Below are 18,631 nucleotides of genomic sequence, written 5' to 3' on the forward strand. Positions count from 1 at the left end.
ATTTTGAAGTCATAGCTAACCCACCCACCCCGTGCTTTCCTGAAAACCCAGAGCTAAATCGTTCTTCTCTTGAAGGCGGGATCATGCACCCATCCCCATGCCTACCCCAACAGCATGAGGCACACCACTTGCCTGGGTTACAATCTCACCTGTTTAATGGCTAAGGCTAAATTTCCAAAATCCTTCCTTCACAAACACATGAACAAAATCCTTTCAGACCAATCTAGCTCAGTAAGCTCCTCCTCACAAATCATATTACTGACTAGGAGGCAGTGGAGTGTAAGTGGTTGCTAGCTCAGAATCTCATGGGAAAAACTGGGGTTTGAATCTGACTCTTAGTTGACCATTTTGAACATTAGTTTTCTCATTTGTAAAATAAGGGTAATACTGTACTTGGACTCCACTGGGCTGAGTGTGCCGATGGAATGTAAAGGAGCTTGCACAGTGCCCAACATGTAAGTCATCAGTGCCAGCCACTTTGTCATCACATTTATTTGGAAAGTAGTCACATACTTCAAAAATATGAAATTATTCTTTTTTTGTATGTTAAGGGTTTGGACTTGCCTTATTTTTCATCCCCTACAGTCTAGAAGACAGCTTAGTGTGGCAGCATAGCACTGGAACAGGTTCTGATTCTGTACCTTTCTAGTGTAACATGCTGATAGTCATTTTTTAATGTTACCTCATCTGTAAAATGGGGTTAACAAAAGTACCTATTCTGGGTTGTGAGGGCTGGAATTAGATGTTAGTATGTTGTCCTTAGTAAACAAAAGCTTTGTTAGAGGTGCCCCACCCTGTTTTCACAGCACATGGGAATCACCTGAGCGTTTGAAGCTTCTACAAATGAATGCCATGCCACACTCCAGACCTACAAAATCAGAGTTTCTGGGGGTAGGGTCATCATGTATAGTTTAAAGAAGTTACACAGGTGCCGCTGATAAGGATAGAAATGGTCAGAGAAGAACACACAGCAAATGGACACAGAGCAGACAACTGGGGGGGGGGAGAAGGGGAGAGAAATAAAAAATATAAATCTAAAAAAAAAAGAAGCTACACAGGTAATTCTCACATATAGGTAGGATTGGGAACCTTTATTACAAAGATAAGGAATCAGTACCAGGAGAACACTTTTAATCTGATTATGAGTAAGAGTAAACTAATGTAAAACAGACAGCTGATAAAAGACTGTTGTAAGGCAGCCCTGTTTGGTACATTGATCTTATCTTCAAAAAAATTTTTTTGCCAGAAATTTCTGGAATAAACTGCTCTATTTACTTATTTATGTACTATAACAATTTTGACTAAAATCACCAAACCCCACTTTCTGCTGCAAAATGGATTTAGGGTAAAGCAGATATGAAAGATACAGCTCTGCTACAGTAACCTTGTTTCAGAGGAACTTAGTTGATAATGCGACACTAATAAAATTACATTTTGTTCACAAAGATGCAAAGCAATGTAAACATTTGCTTTTAAAAAATCACTTAGTCCATCATTATGATTTAAAAAAAAAAACTACCTCAAGGATTCTATAATTATCAATAAAAAATTTGTTCAAGTTCTTGGGTTAATTTAAGAAATCACGGAAATAGAAGGGAATGGTCTAATAGCTATTTCATGATCTCTAGCAGTATCTAACTTTTATGCAGTAGAAACCAAGTAGATAAAATAGATAACAGAGTAGGTGTGATTGAAGCAGGATGGAGGGTCCTCGATCCTGGCCTTCCCTCCCTTTGCCGGCCTTTTCTCCACTAATTTTTTTACAGAATCAGAGTTCTGTTAAGGTTCAACCTGAAAACTTCTGCCCCACAAGCCTGTCCATCTTCACCTTTTGAAATATCTGTTGAGGAGAAAAGAACGAGCAGAGAACTGCTCCTACTCTTCCCAAGTCTTGCTCAGTCTGTAAGCAGTAGTGTTCTTCAATTTCCCTCAGTCTCCCAGCGTTATTTACCTATTGTATTTAAGTAACTAGGTTTCCATTTGTAATTCAATTCAGAAAGCCTAGTAATCATCTTTCCCAATGTTTTTGTAACCCAAAATCCTCAAAATTTTCTCAACATAATCTGTCCTGAAGCAGGTAGCAAAAAATCTTTACTGTTTAAAAGATGTCAAAAAATGTTAAGTTTTAAAGTTCTAATACTTTTCCTTTGCTGTAGGTCAGGAACCCTATTGGATTTTAATTTGTGGCTGGGTTAGGTGGAGAGCTGGCAATGTAGAATAATATGCAATCTATTTACTCAAACTGAAATAATCTGAAAGCTCTTCCTCACTGTGTGCCTACTAAGGTAATACAACTAAAATTTAACCAAACACAAAAATACAACTCTCCAAAATATGCACTAATTTCGCATCTCTTACTTACCAAGAATGTTACCAGCTTTCCCACTCCACAACAAAGTGTGCTGAATTCCCTGTAATTGCAATCCTGCCAACTCCCTTCAGAATGCCAGAGGGAATCAGCAATGTACACCTATCTATTCTTGGGATTTACTTTCCTTACATTCTGCAATCCAATTTGTACCACTCTCTTGGATTAGCATATCACTGTGATGATCCAGTACACATATTAGCTTGGACCCTATATGAAACTGCTGATAATTTGCTGTTTTTCACCTACAAAAATGGCAATTTCAGTATGTTCAATGATAATTTAAAACATACTCTTACTACTTGGTACACGCTCTTAATATTTTCTGTTCCATTCTATCTTATTTATTAAAAGTAAATGGTGTGGGATGCGGGTATAGCTCAGTGGTTAAGCACCTGCTTCCCATATACAAGGTCCCAGATTCAATCAATCCCCAGTACATCCTTAAAAAAATAAATAAATGGTGGCCATCTACTTTTAAACTTGGATAAGAGATTGAATTAATGAATGGCATGTTGAAAGTTGTATTTTTTTTTTTTTGAGGTACTAGGGCCAGGGACTGAACCCTGAACCTCATATGTGGGAAGCTGGCGCTCAACCACTGAGCCATATGGGCCCCCCCTCAAAAGTATTTCTAACAAGCTTTAAATCTCAATGTTTCAGGGTATACCTTAAGTGTATCACTTGTGACTTAACCACTCATCTTTATATTATGCATACATTCCACATCCATCACCCCTAATGCCAAATTTAGGATGCACCTGTCCATTCTTTTCTCGCAGAACACACACACACATACACAGATCGAGGCCACTGGGAGAGACAACCCAATGGAGTTATTTCCTCTTAAAACTCATTTGCCATTATGTAAATGAACCAACTGAAAGGTCTCAGAGACAGATTTTACTTCATCACATTCTTGTCTTCCCTTTATTTAGGGTTGAGGTAAAGAGAATGGTATATACATTCTACTAAGGGCTGACATACCTTTCTCAGGTTGTTTTGAACCACTCTGAATCCATGGAGTGAGTGAGTCATATCTCCCCCAACTCTCAGACTGAGCTGAATAAAATTACGTGGTTAAGCCTGTTCTATTTTCCCCAATTCTATGCTGTTATTTTTCTATTTAAAAAACAAAAAGAACAAAAAAATCTGTTACCCTGTTCTTCTAGAGATGACTTTAGCCCCTTTTGCTAAAATTGCTAAAATTCCAAACATCAAATAAATTAAAGAGAAAAATGTATAAGAAAACTACTCCCTTGATAATATAAATTCTCTAACTTGTGGTAAAGTTAGCTAAATAACATACGTTTAAAAAAACACTGTGAAGGAAACAAATGTTATATGACAATTCTTGGACTTTAAACTGTTTCACAAAGGCCCCAAGGGTGTAGGATATCATAAAAATGATTTCACAGTCACATGCCACAGTTTATTGGGCAAATAAAACTCCACATTTCAAATAATAAATTTCCAAGCTTATACACTCTAATCTTTGAAATCTTTTCATTAGCTAACCACTATACGGACCTAAGTCTCATTATAAAATATATAATCCTTACTACATCCAGTACTAACCCTGAGATCACCACCTACATAATCAGAATTCTCAAGCAACTTGTGGGTGAGGCCTTTGGTTCTTAATGGGTCAGAGAATCATAAAATACAACCTGATCAATGGATTCAATTAATGCCCTAAAAACATGAACCAAAAAACCACGGAGCCAAATAACTTGGCACTCCCATTTCTGCTAATACCTTTTATTTTGGCCTCAAACAGCTTATATAAATGTGGGGGTAGCTTGAGAATAGAAGTTCCCTTTTTTCCCTATAGAGAACGGTGCTTACCTAGATATTATTTGCTATTTTTAAGCTATAAACTTAAGGGGTATTAATGTGAGGACAGTCAGGAAGTTTGGCTAGGCAGCTGGAAGCTAACCAATATGGCAGTAGAACTCCCATCATTTAAACCTCTCCTCCCAGGCTAAAAAATAAAGATGCAAAAATTACTTTCAGTATTTTCTACAATTCTCTTATATTCAAGGTATTTTTCTGAAGTGTTCTAAAAATTTTACCACACAATATTTTGGTAGCTACCTTTGTGAAATAGGGTGAGCACAACAATCAAGAGTTAAATAAAGTAAATCTTTAGTAATTAGGCATCAACCCAATATCAATAAACTACAACATACTATATTATGAAATAGTACTTTCCATACATTTCAATTTTCTGTAAAAAAATTCATACCAAAGCTTTCCTACTATGAAAGAATTCATTTTGAAGTTTATCTTCCCCCAAACAGGAAAAGCTCAGGCCATGACATTAGTAAATTCCTCTGGCTCATATATTCTGATAAAACAAGAACCTAATTAGAAGACCCTTTCCGTAATAAATAAAGTTCTCTGACTTAGGTAGAATTTCAATCCTAACATTAACTTAATTATTTAGGGCACTACAAAATGCCATTAAGGGACGGGGATGTGGCTCAAGTAGTTAGGCACCCGCCTATCACACAGGAAGTGCCAGGTTCAGGTTCCAGTGCCTTCTAAAGACAAGCAAGACAGTGAGCTGACATGAAGGCTGGTGCACAAGCTGATGAAATAAGATGATGCAAAGAAGAGACACAAGGAGGAAACACAATGAGACACATCAAGCAGGGAATGGAGGTGGCTCAAGCCAATGGGCATCTACCTCCCACACGGGAGGCCCTGGGTTTGGTTCCCAATGCCTCCTAAAAAGATGAGCACACAACTAACAAGCACAGAGCACAGACAGCAAGCGCAAAACAACGAGGGTGAGAGAAACAAATAAATCTTTAAAAAAAACAAAACAAAAACCATTAATAGTACCAAGAGCAATAAATCAAGAGAAATGTACTTACCTGATCTCTTTGTACTAAGAATTCTTGGGAACAAGCTTCTCAATTAAGTTTCACAACACAATTGTAAAAGTAAGTTAATAGGGCCCTAATAAAGATGGTGGCGTGAAACACTTCAGGGCTTCACTCCCTCACAGCTTTGAACTAGCAAGAACTGGTAAAAACATTATCCTCAAAACTCCAGAAAACAGTTAAATGAGGAGTTAAGTAAAAGGACAGCCAAATCAAGAAAAAGGCAACTTAAAGGCAGTAGGAACTTAGGGCTAGCCCCCTCCCATGTTCCCAGTGTGTGGGTCCCTGGTCCTAGATCTAGAGGGGACATGCTGGGAGCATGTATGTCTGGCCCAGTCTGGTGGTGGCCTGAGGGACTGAACCAGGATACTCATCACAGGTTCACCTTCCCAGAACTTACTCCACATGGAGAATACTGTGGAAGAGCAGTCAGGTCACTGCTGCTTGAGACAAGAGATGGCTGACTCTAAGACATGCAGTGCAGTGACGGGAATCTGAAGAAATGGTTTCCTAGGGAAGGGGGGATATTTGTATCCCTGTAAATGGAGGAACTCTTAGGGCCACATGCATTTGCCCCAAGACAAGCCACATGTACAGAAAGGATGACGGGAGGCCTCTACACTTTGGCCTCAAGCTCTTCTCTAAACTCATAGTATGAATAAATCCTGAAGGAAATTAACACCTGGCATTCAAGGAAAGCAATTATCATAACTCTAGCTAGATACAAGCATTAAGGAACAGATGACTCAGTCTAAATTCCAGCAACAACTTGAAAGTATCAAAATGTCCAGATTTCATCAAAAGACTACAAAACAAAGAAACAATAAACAGTTGTCTAGGCAAGGGAGATTACAGCATAGAAACCATTAAAGAGGTGGTGGAGGTTCAGACCTGGATTATACCAAAGACTTTTTAAAAATGGTATTTAAATATGCTCAAAGAGCTAAAGGAAAACACAAAGAACTAAAGGAATCAGAAAATAATGTATTAACACAAAGAGAATACCAATAAAGAGATGAAAATTACGAAGAGTAACTAAAGACAGCTGAAGACCACAGTAACAAAAAGTTCCTAGAGAGGTTTAACAGCAGACTGGAGCTGGCAGAATCAATCTGTGAACTTGAAGGTAAGACCACTGTAATCATCCAGCCTGAGGAGCAGAAAGAAATGAAAAGAGCCTGTGGGACACCATCAAGCATACCAATATACTCCATTGCAGAAGTTCCAGAAAAAAGGGGCAGAGAGAATATTTAAATAATGGTTAAAAGCTCGATCAGTTAGTGAAAGACATGAATACACATCCAAGACATTCAACAAACTCCAAACAGAAGAAAACCAATGAAGTCTATGCCATGGCATATTGTTAAATGTCAAAGATAAAAAGAATTCTGAAAGCTGTAAGAGAAGCAACATGTCACATACAAGGGGCCTCAATAAGATTAAGAATTTCTTACTGGAACCACAGAGGTAAAGCAGTAGGATTTCAAGTGCTGAAAGCAAAATCTAGCAACCAAAAATTGTGTATCCAGCAAAATTGTCTTTTAAAAATAAGGAATTAAGATATTCCCAGATAATCAAAAGCTGAGGGAGTTAGTTGCCCACGAGATGACCCTACAAGAGATGCTACAGGGAGTTCTTCAGGTTGAAAGGAAAGCATAGTAGGTATAACTGAAACCATGTGAAAATGAAAGATATCCAGGAAATACTAAAGTTTAAATGTCTAACAAGTTTTTTTTTAAAAAAAGGTTGATAGCACTATGTAGAAAAATAAAAGTCCAGTTGATTCAAGATTAAAGCACTCATACTGAATTCCTGCTGTCTCTGGGGAAGTAGCTCTTTCACTATAGAAATGTGGATTGTATAAAAGATCCTATCATGAGATAAGGGTGAATTGATTAAAATTACCATTTGTGATGCAAATGTGATAGGAAGAAGGAACCTGATCCATGGGTAGGTGGTTGGGGTGACTAATCACTTATCAGAGAGACTACTGATGGGGACCAGGAGATCCAATCTCTAGGTCATTTTGTCACCATTAGCTATGTTACAAATTACAACTGTTCTGGACCTCAGTTTCCAAGTTCCTAAAATGGGGAGAGAATAAGATAATCTTAACCTCTTTCCAAACTACTACTCTATGTTTATAGATACATAGCTATGATCTTTCCTCATATAAGAGTTTAAAAACTGTAGCGTCTTGCATATATAAGGCTGAAAGCACAAATACATTTCTGTCCCTCAACACCTTCAAATTAGAAACAAACACTATTTCAGGTCAGGGAAAGTGAGAATATTTAGAATAAAGTGATTTAACCAAGTAGGCATATCAGACCTTTAACTAGCTGCTTGTACTGTTACTTTGCCTCAGATAGTATTACAGAAAATGAGGGGAAAAACCAAACTCCATTATGACCCCCCCTTTTTTTTGCTAGAAATGTTGCCTATTTGGAACTGGGCATACCTAAGCAGCCTCCCTTACTAGTCATTTAAATAACTTTGTTATTCTTTGTTTTGCCTCATTCTGTGAGAAGTGCAAAGTAACTTGATTTTTTCCTTTAAAATGTTACTTCTAATAGGCCTATTCATATCAGTTTTCTTCTAGCTTCAACTTTCTATTTAACATTCTTCAGAATAAAGAAAACAGCTCATTTTAAACAAGAAGTTTATTTAAACAACAAGACGCTTGACTTGAAGGGAAAACTATCTAGGATTCATTTCTTTTAGAGTAATTTATCCCTACTTAAAGACAGATTGCCCTACATGTAACAGCTACGTACAAAAAAGTTATAAAATTGTCCTTGGTTTTACAATGATAAATGAAAAACATTAAAATTCTCCAATCGAACAAGGTATGCAAGGATTTTTTATGTTGTTGGTTTTTGTTAAACAGTGAGAGCAAAATAACTTACTGGAATATAAAGATAAGAGCTGAATGAGCATGCCACTAATGGAGAAAGAGGGTATTTTCACAGAACCAGTATTTTTCCCCATCCCATCTCCATTTGATGTCGATCAAAACATACCATTGGCCATTTAGTTTAAAAAAAAAAAAAAAAAAAAGCAATATGCTTGTGCACATACACCAGTTACTTTATGTACAATAAAGGAACAGGGAAGGGTAAAATGAAAGAATAGAGAAAACTATACTGTAGTAGTCAGGATGCGGTGGAACCAAATTGCAGTTTTTCTAATTGAGAATGTTTTCTTGGTCTGTAGGAACAGAGTTCTGGAGTAAAGTAGCAGGTTTCCTTTTCAATAGACTCCACCTGTCTGCTGCTGGAACACATCAATTGTATCTTCATCCTCCATTTCCAACTAGCAGAAAATAGAAAACATAAATTTAGAATCAGACCCAAATGATTATTCAGCTTAAAAACTTATAATTTTCAGATTTAAGTATCCTAAAGAAATGCAAAAGATGCACCCTTCCAGTACTTCTTACTTTAGAAACCAGACTAGGTAAATAATTTTTCACTCAGCGTCCTTACTTATCGAAAATAAGAGTATCTCACTGAAATGTTTTGATTAGCAAGACTGGAAAAAAACTAAATAGCTCTATCAATAGAAACCCAAGGAAATAAGCCATGGGATACCCGCATGAAATACCATGCAGCTGTTAAAGATTTTCAAGTACAAAAGTGGAAATATCCATAAGAGACAGTATTAGGTTAAAAACAAAATAAACTAAGTGACGAAACAGCAAATACTGTAACATTTGTGTTTTCAAAAGTTTTTTTTTTAGATTTTTTTATGTATATTTAAAATGTGTCCTTGCCTATACACAACACAGTGGAGATACGGGTAAGACTTATATACTGTTTATCACAAACACATTTTACTTTTTTAAGAAAAATGCAGTTCAAATATGAAGTTTGCAAGGTTCATTACCCATGAATTATACATAAAATCACCATTTTGGTGGTAGGAAGGTTTTGGGAGGTATGGCAACATTGTAAGATCAATCTTTTTAACAGTTTTATTATGCTAATTAACCTTGAAACCGTCTGTCTGAAAACTGGTCATTTTGAAGATAATGGACTGCTAAAAACTCAGAATCAGAAACTAGAACAAAGATTACCAGGGGCAGGGATGAAGGTAGGAAATGGGGAATTAATAATTGGCACAGAATTTCTGTTTGGGGTGATAAAGGTACTGGTAATGGATGGTGGTGATGGTAGTACAACATTGTGAATGTGACTGACACCACTGAATTGTATATTTCAATGTGGTTACAAGTGAAAATGTATAGATGGTACTAGAATAAAATTTTGTTTAAAAAAAAACCCACAGGACTGTACAACACAAACAATGAGCTCTAATGTAAACTGTGGCGTTAACTAAAATTCCTTCAGTTTTAACAAAAGGCACCACACTAATGAAATGTGTTAAGTGTGTGTGTGTGGGGGGGGTAAGAACTCTATTTTCTTGTGATTTTTCTGCAAACCTATAATGTGTAAAAAAAATTTTTTTTCAAAAGGCTGATAACGTTTTAATTCGTCACAATTCTATTTAACAAACACTGAGAGAAAAAATCTAAAATGAGTCAATTCCACCTATTTTATTACAGGGTAGTTTTCTTTGAAGACTTTATAGTACCTGAAGATGAGTTTTGAACTAAACTTCCTCACAGCTTAATATCTGCAACTAGGAGTTGATAATCCCAGAAAACCTTTTAGGTGGGGATTAAATGTTAGGGGAGAGTTAAAAACAGAAAATAAATTCTAATCATCTCAGAATTCAGCACAAATTGATTCTTTTACCTTTAAAACCATCAAAATAGATCTGAAACAGGTCTGTCACCATTATCTATTAAAATAAAACTCCTGGAGTATTAAGTTTTATAGCGAAACTTTTTATGTCTACAAAGGACAAAAGAGCATTTTTTTCTCTTGCAATTAATAAGAAAGCTCAGCGCCTCCTTGTGGCTACATTTAATAATTGCTTCTTTGGGAATCAATCACCAATTCAAGTTTCTTCAAAATATTCTTCCTTTAAGTACATCTCACAGGCATTTCAAATTTTGAAAATTTAACAAAAACAGAACCTGGATGTACTGCTTCATTCATGCCATATTTATCATATAGTTTTAAGTGGTGATAAACTGAAATTAAAATATAAAGGACTCTAATTTAAATTTCTGCTAATCAAAACATTTTTTAATATTTTTTTCCCAGACTGGAAGCCTTAAATGAAGTTTAAGAGGGTAAAAAGAACCAAGGATAAGGAAGCTTCTGTCCTAAGAGAAAGCCCAGCCTATCCCATACAAAGTGACAGAACAACTGAAGTGAAGTGTAAAAACATTAAGCATTAAGGGACTGGAAAGCATCATCAACTTTTACAAAGCAAAGTTTTGGAAAGCCACCTATTAGCAAGAATGCTCCCCATCAAACTAAGCTATTAAGAGATTTACAGTTGGAGCTATTAGGGAAGGGAACTGGGCATGAGGGTCTAAAATGGTCAGAGTCAACAGCCAATCACCTATGGGTAACCCAGTTAGGCTCAATCAAGGCTGCAGCAAAAAAAAAAAAAAAGAAAAATCACATTCCAAAGAGAATTTTAATTATAATGCTGGTCTTACGAAAAATATGGGACTAGAAAAAGTAACTAAAAGCCCTATTCACTTTGCTAAGTGATATCCACATATTTTAAACTATTAAACACGTCCTGAATCTATCCCTATTTTTCCCTTTCTGTTCCTCTTTGGCCACATTTCATGCAGCTTTGAATGCTGATAAAGAACAATATTCCATGTTAAAATGTTCAAAAATTCTTAAAGGAAGCTGTTGAAAACAATACAAAAAACCCAAACATTGTTTTTTCTTATTAGCATGAAAAGATCTTTACCTGTGCAGGTGTGTCTGTTTCATTGATTGGCTGCCCATCAAATCGGAATCTGATCTGCCTCATTGACAAACCCTGAACAAGAGTTTTGAAAGTAAGAAACATGCAAAGAAACACTAAGAAGCCCACTTAGATAAAAACAAAATGTATATTTAACCATGAACACATTAAACAATTTCTAAGTAAATTATCACCATTATAATAACATTTCTAAGTGGGTGAAAGATTTGGGGGTAATGTTCACTTTCATTAAACTATAGTAATACGTTTGGTTTGGGGCAGAAAAACATATTTTTTAAAAGTCTTCTTTAAAAAGCCCTGTTGCTTTTGAGATCATAGCTACTCCACAGCTGAAAAGAGCATAACGAGTCAAATAATATTCTACTTAAATGAGCTAGAAATTCAGAGCTACATTCCTCAAAAAAATCCATCCCTAATAATGAAAACCAGAAGTCACCAAGTAAGAGCTAATGATTCAAATAAAACTCTGCCTAAAATTGCCTTGCCTTCATTGCTGTCCAGCTGCTCTATTGCTATCCAAGAACTGAAGCCCCAGATCCAGCACAATGCTAGGCACACCATAGCCACAGTAAGTTCTTACTACAACCAGGACATTTCCTGATCAAGACAAGTAACTGTTCTTCTAAACCATCCACAGGACTATAATCTACACCCATTAAATTGCTGGAATAGGTCAAAAGAAGCACCTGCCTTTTTATTTCCTTCTTAGTACTTAACCAAAACTTTTAATTTTTCATGTATTCATCAAACCGTGACTGTCTTTGTTACAATGTACCCCCCCTTGCATCTAGTAAGTGCTCAGTAAGTACTGAATAAATGGATGAAAAGCAATACCTGTCTAAACATGCTTCACTTTTTAAGTTTAAAAATAAACAACAAATCTAAAGCTACTCAGAAGTTCGGGAGAAGCCTTATTACAAAAAGAGAATTAAAAAATTACATTTACTAGAGTTCAGCCTCAAGAAATTTTTTTATGCATTTAAGAAGCCTGAAAATGTCCCATCCGCAAAAATAATTATGGTGTTTTGCTTATCAAACATTACTAACCATCCAGTAGGAGAGAGAAGCAAAGGTGTTGGTAACTTTGCTTGGCACAGCCAAATGAACACAAGACCAGAAAAGAAAGCACCTTTGGACGTATGATATTACTATGACATAACTTGAAAACCAGCTTTCTAGGAAACATCTAAAAAGGTACTCTAGTACCATGCTCAAATTACAAACTATAAATATTGTCAACACAAACTCTCTGCTTCAATTGACATTTAAGAACAAATCAAATGGAGTTCCCAGGACTCAAAAAAAAATGAAAACAAAGTGCCCAATGAACACTTGTGTATTCCCTTATTGAAATCTCTTTAAAACTACCCCCTTCAGAGCCGATATGTCTCAGTGATTGAATGCTGTCAGCCAGCTGCAGGAGGTCCCAAATTCAATCCCTGGTGCCAGTACCTCAAAAAACAAAAACTGAAAAGAACTATCCCCTTCATGTAAAGATCATATTGCTTTTTTTAAAACTCTAGTAACTTTTGACACATACATGACACAGCCAGTCCTTGTCTGGGGAATACAAGCAATCCTCCTCAAGGCAGATGACACCTATATTGCTCATAATGACATTCAAACTTAATTTGCAATTAGAAAAAGGCACCAAGTATTCAATGTCAAGCCATTAATTACTAAGTATTATATACTGCAAATACTACACTGAAAAAGCTCCTCACTTCGACAAAACACTAAGCACCTTCTAAAAGCAGAGTTCTTCCTTCACTACATCCACTGGTGAGGTCAACAGCATGACCATTCAAAACCAAAGAATAAAAGGCAGAGCTGGGAGTACAAGAGAACATCAGAAATCATATTCCTTTATTGTCACCTTTTTTTGGAGCATCATATAAAAATGTAAATGTGCATGTTATAAAAACATTTGTGAATTACCGTAAGAGTTAGCATAAGAATTCTGAAAGCCCCAACATGATAAAATGTATCATATCACTATACAACCACCCATTTCCTCTCAATTTTCTCAGGTAATGCAACTCCTGCTTTTTATGCTTTACCTTGTCAATAAAAGCTCTTCAAACAAAAACCTCACTCATGGATTTGCTAGATAGAGATCAAAAGGCCAAAATTCAGGAAAATCACCTTTAAGATTTTATATTTACGTTAAACCATTATTTGAACACCTCATCTGACACTCCTGAGCTTTAGGGCCACCTCTGCTGTTAAGAGTTGCGTTTGAGTATCTCTGTATCCATTCCTTCATGTCACAAAAATGATGGACCAATGAATCTGTGATACTCCATGAAATGTTAAGCGGGTCCCACACAAGAATGAATAGTATGCTCAGATGAAGGTTATGTGATTAGCACATCATGGTCACACAACTAATTCTATGTACCAATGAAAAACTTACCCAACCTCTGGAGATAGTTTATTGAAAACTAATAAATCATTTCACAAGCATTTATTACCAAGGATTGATCTAGGAGCTAGAGATACGACAGTGAACAAGAAGTCCCTAGCCTCATGGAGAGTCAGACAGAGTCAGGTCACAATAAATGTAAAAACTTGAGAACGATGGGAGCACGGGGCACCTGACTTAGGACAGGGTAGACAGAAAAGGATCCAAAGAAATAAATGATCAAGACTAGAATAAAATGGTTGCAAGGCCATGTGACTGTCTAGCTTAGTGCTACCCAAGAGAAATCTAATGCCACATATGCAATTTTAAATTTTCTAGTAACCATATTAGGTAAAATTTTAATTAAAAATATTTTAATCAGATATATACTGAAAATTATCATTTTGACATGTAATCAACAAAAACATTGAGATATTTTATTTTTAATACTGTTTTAAAAGTCTGGTGTGAATTTCACTTCTATCAATCTCAACTTGGACTACTGACATTTTAAGTACTCGATAGTCACATGTGGCTTGGGGCTACCCTATCAGACAACACGGGTTTAGGTAAAAAACAGAATTTGCTGATGGATTTAGTGTTATAAGAGCATCATTAAAGATGGCACCAAGGTTTTGCCCTCAGCAAATGAAGGTAGAATGGTGCCATATTTGAATGGGTATTCGAGAGGAAAACCAGATCTCTTGGTTTTATCCCAATCAAGACTCCTCTTTTGCATATTCAATTTGAGATGTCATGTCAAGTGAGTTCATTAGAGAGTAAATATGAGAATTCAATTAACTCTGATCAGGTGTCCCTGCTCATTCATTTTCAAATGCCAAAAAACTTTAGCCATGCAAAGTGGACTGGGAAAATATTTTTAGTCTTTCAATAGCCAGAACCCACTCTTAAAAAAAGCAGGAAATCAGTCCAATTACATGACAATTCAACTCCCTCTTCCTTAGACTTAGAGAAACACTATGTTAAGTAAAAAGGGATTTGTTTCACTCAGAATTCCAAACTTAGTCCCAATTTAAGAGGAAAATGCAGATACATAAAATCTTTCCCAGCTCTTCCCAGATCAGCTCTTCAAATTTTATTTACATACCAACAGATAAGCAGTGGAATTTAATTACACTTTTTGTACTACCAGTGCTCCTCCTTCCTCCTCTAGTACTGCACACTGAGAATGGTGACAATTTATTAGTCAAATATAAGCCCAATCTTAAGCTTCATAAATAGCAAACTTAAAGGAAAACTTTATTTACATTGGGTAACACACTAAATTGAATTTATCACAGCAAGAAAATGCAAAACTCTCCATTTTATAGGACAATCTCCTGGAGCAGAGGATGTGATGTATTTGTTTTTTTCTGGCACCTAGTACAATGGCACAAGCACATGATAGGCATCTGGTAAATGTTGGATTAATAAAAAACTCCTTTGGGGCCCCGAAAAGTTACAGGAGAAATCTTGATACACTCCCCTTAAAATGGTCACATTTTAACAGCTATATATAGTTAACTATAAATCTATGTAGTGGGCAAATGGTAATTCACTGTAAAATTCAACTCTGCTATAGGTTTGAAAATTTTCATTAACAAATGTTGGAATGCATGACCAATGAAGGCTAAAATGTAGTAGTAACTAGAGAAAAGTCAAACAAAATATGAACAGAGTTTTGTTCAAAACCAACAACTCTAAGCCAAGTTTCTATATAAAGTTTGCTATGTAAGTTCTACAAAAATGATTACCTTTTAAAAATTCCCCAATAACCTAAAGGGGCACTAGTGTTCAAATATGGAAGATACCAGTGTACAAATTCTTTAAATCAATTAATAAGTACATATTTACTTATTCGTAGGGGGATTTCATGAAACTCTTCAAATAAGAGTATATTAATGATTCTATCTTTAAAAAGAACTATAATGTAACAAACGAAGACAAAGAATGATAAGCACAGTATTCTATTACATTATAAATGAATTAGGCATAAAATAAAGCTTCAAACAAATACTCAAAAAACAGTTTGTAACTTTAATACCTTCACTGTTTCTTTTAAGTGCCCTTAAGTCTCATGTAGGATACCTAAGTATCAACTTGGACTCAATTTCCCAATTTTTGTTTTAACCTTAATTTGAGCGGATTTTTAAGGCAATTCCCATTGTAGTTAAGTTTTTCCAGTCTAATGTATATGTCATATACATTCAAGGTAGAGCAAAGAAAAAGTTTCTGCCAAGTTACTGTTGGATTAACTGAGCTAGGTATCAGAGTTTTTCCTTGCAAAAAGGGATCTTTTAAAGTTGCCTTTGTCTTGTTATACTATGATAAAAAGGGAGTTCCTGTGTATTTGGGAAATCAGGCCATTTATCTCCCACAATCTGTTCAAATCAAGAGGGCTGAACTTTCTACTTTGCTCAAAATGTATCTTATTTTCTGAGTAAAATGCAAATATCCCTATAACAGTGGGCTCAATGGGCTTAAATTTTTCTGACCTCTATCTTCTACTCAGTAAAAAGGAAAACAAACATTATAATTTGCATGTACCATGTCTTGAAGCTCTCTTTATTTTCAAGTTGGTTACAATACTCAAAATAGATCTGTGTTTTGACACAAGTCAAATTTCAAATGAACTAAAAAGAAGAGCCTGACAAGATATTTTACCAAGTTTACTCAATTTCTTACAATAATACAATAACATTCCCTCAGAAACAAGCCAAATATTGTGAATATCATTTGATGTATTTCAAATATATAATATATACAATATATAATTCTAACCAACCCAAATTAAGGGTTTTTATGAGGAATCAATATGCCAGGTATAAGGTAAAACTGATATGCCAAGTATGTAAGTACATATTTGTCCTACCAAAGATAGTCATTATTTTGTGCTAGTTTCTATTCTCAAGAAAATAAGGTTATGTTGGTTTTTAATAGTTGTATTCAGTGGAATTGTACGTATCAGTTCCTCACCTGTCGTTCACAATAGGCTTTCATTAGTTTACTAAGTGGTGTATGCCTCTTAATCTTAAACTGCACCACAGAACCATCCTGCCCCGCAACCTTCAAATTAATATGATCGTTGTTCTCAGTCTTGACTCCTTCCTGTTAAAAGAAAAATAAAAGTATAATTTGGAAGATGTGAAAAACACACAAACACCTTTTAAAGCAGTAGCAACCAAAGTTGCTTCAGAAATCAACAGGTTTCTCATTCTGAATGATGAAACAGCTAACAGCCGTTTTCAGACTCTGAAATCAATCTGAGGGATGGGAGGAACAATATTAAATAGTTGTCACAGAAACGGAAGAGCAATACTATCAATGGCAACAATAGATTTAAAAAGATGGGTCCCACCCAATTTACAGAAGCGTTCTCTTGAAGATAAATTTTCTAAAAAAGCTATTTTATGTCACTTCCGTAATAAATTTCCACCCCAAAAGTTAAATACAAGGATCCTTTCTCCTTTCAAAGGTTTTAAGTACAGTTGCTGAATTACCGTGCAAGAAAAAAAAAATCTAGAATTCGCAAGTCAAAACTCATTACAACTCTTGTTAAAAAGTTACCGAACTCGGTTTAAATAACGTACATCTACATTTTTTTAAAATCTGAGAAATTTCCTCTGGTTCTCTCTGGAGCAGCAGTAATAAATCAGAATCTTAGCAGCTTCATTTTTGTTTATTTTTAGTTGAGAGTTCTTCTCCCCTCCCCTTTGTTGTCATGGGTCAAATACACACTTTTATTCCAAGTCTTCCCTTATAGATTTCGACCCAACCTGAAACTGACCAAAATTAAGTGTAGAAGGAATTCTGTAAGCTCCCACATCACTTCAGACAGGAACGGGGTCACAAAACAAATCAAAATAAGAAAAATCCTGTGCCAGAAGACGTGTGTTCTAGTCCTCAAGGGAAAAAGCCTCCTGGTGCCTCAAAAACCGCGTTTTAAAGTTAAGCCCTACAAACTCTCTCTTGTACATCGGTCTCCAACTTCTCGAAGCCACATGGTCTCGGCGGCTTAGGGGTATCTGGCACCCGGGAAAAAACCGCGGCCTCTCCCCCGTCGAGCTCCCGAGGCCAAAGTGGGAAATACACGCCGGAATCCCCCAACTCCCTCACGATGGCCCAACGGGCATCCGGCCTCCGGCCCATCGGCAGCCCATTGATTCGTCCCGAGCCCTCACCCGGGCGGCCGCGGCTCAGGGCAAGGGTCCCCAGATGCTCGCGGCCCCCACTCCCGCAGAAGGGAAGCCCCAAGCGGAGGGGGCTCTCCCGCCACGGCCGTGGCAGCAACACCCGCCGCCACACGGCGCGGGGTCCGCGGAGGGCGGAGACACCGCGCGCCCTAACGCTTCCCCTCACGCGCGCCCGCAGAAACCCCCCGCCCGGGGCCGGTGGGCCGCGGGCGCCCCCGATCCGCTCGCCCAACTCGCGCCTGGCGCGCACTCCGAGGCCGCCGGGGGCGGGGGAGGGCGGCGGGGCCTCCTCCGGCGCGGGAGGGAGGAAGAGAGGGAGGGAGGAAAATGGCGCGGAGCGCCCGGGCCTGAGCCGCGGCCGGCCCCGTGGGGGGCCCGGGAAGCGCGGGGAGCCCGCGGCGGGCTCGGGCCGGACTCCGGCCCGTACCGTGACCCCGGCCGCGCGGCGAAGCGAGGAGGCCGGCGCCGAGCTCACCTTGGGTTTTTCATCGGCCATGGCGAGAGCCGGAGTGTCCTCAGCTGCCGCTTCACAAAAGAGGTACCAGGTCCACCCCGTACGAGCACACAAGCAGCGCCAGGAGCGGCAGAAGAAGGAGACGGCAGTGGTGGAGGAGGGAGAGGGCGCGCGCACGTCGTGCGCTCCTTCCCCCCTCCCTGCGTGCGCGAGCACGAGCCGCCTGAGTTTCTCATTGGCTACAGCCTCACGGGAGCGCGCAACGCTTACATAACCACCCCCTCCCCCCTCCCCGCGTCGTCTTTGCTGGGGCCTAGCGCCCGCCAGGCCGGCGGGAAAAGGCGCGGACACGCGCACCCGGCCCGCCGCGGGGGCGCGCCTGGCTCTGGGCGGGGCTGTATTGTCCTCCTTCTGCGGTGGAGCATAATCAAAATGGCTTCCAGCTGGTCCTCTGTGGGG

The 18,631-nt window shown here is 37.9% G+C and overlaps 1 protein-coding gene across 1 annotated transcript; it reads right to left on the reverse strand.

Annotated features, from left to right (window-relative positions):
* Positions 1 to 3,778: 3,778 nt before the first annotated feature.
* SUMO2 (small ubiquitin like modifier 2) lies at positions 3,779 to 18,376 on the reverse strand. The gene is made up of 4 exons (XM_004463845.5): positions 18,194 to 18,376; positions 16,502 to 16,633; positions 11,104 to 11,175; positions 3,779 to 8,574 (listed from the first exon to the last, which is right to left on the reverse strand). Exons 1-4 carry the CDS (start codon positions 18,212 to 18,214, stop codon positions 8,512 to 8,514), a joined length of 288 nt encoding a protein of 95 aa, XP_004463902.1. The 5' UTR covers positions 18,215 to 18,376; the 3' UTR covers positions 3,779 to 8,511.
* Between the last annotated feature and the right edge of the window lie 255 nt (positions 18,377 to 18,631).

The sequence above is a fragment of the Dasypus novemcinctus genome, chromosome 21, assembly GCF_030445035.2.
Source record: "Dasypus novemcinctus isolate mDasNov1 chromosome 21, mDasNov1.1.hap2, whole genome shotgun sequence".
NCBI classification, from domain to species: Eukaryota; Metazoa; Chordata; class Mammalia; order Cingulata; family Dasypodidae; genus Dasypus; species Dasypus novemcinctus.

Coding starts and splice junctions, on each gene's coding strand:
- SUMO2 (XM_004463845.5), bottom strand. CDS start 18,214: ATGGCCGATGAAAAACCCAAG. Junction 16,634..18,193: donor TGGCCGATGAAAAACCCAAG/GTGAGCTCGGCG, acceptor TTCTTTTAACAG/GAAGGAGTCAAGACTGAGAA. Junction 11,176..16,501: donor AAGCCTATTGTGAACGACAG/GTGAGGAACTGA, acceptor ACTCTTGTTCAG/GGTTTGTCAATGAGGCAGAT.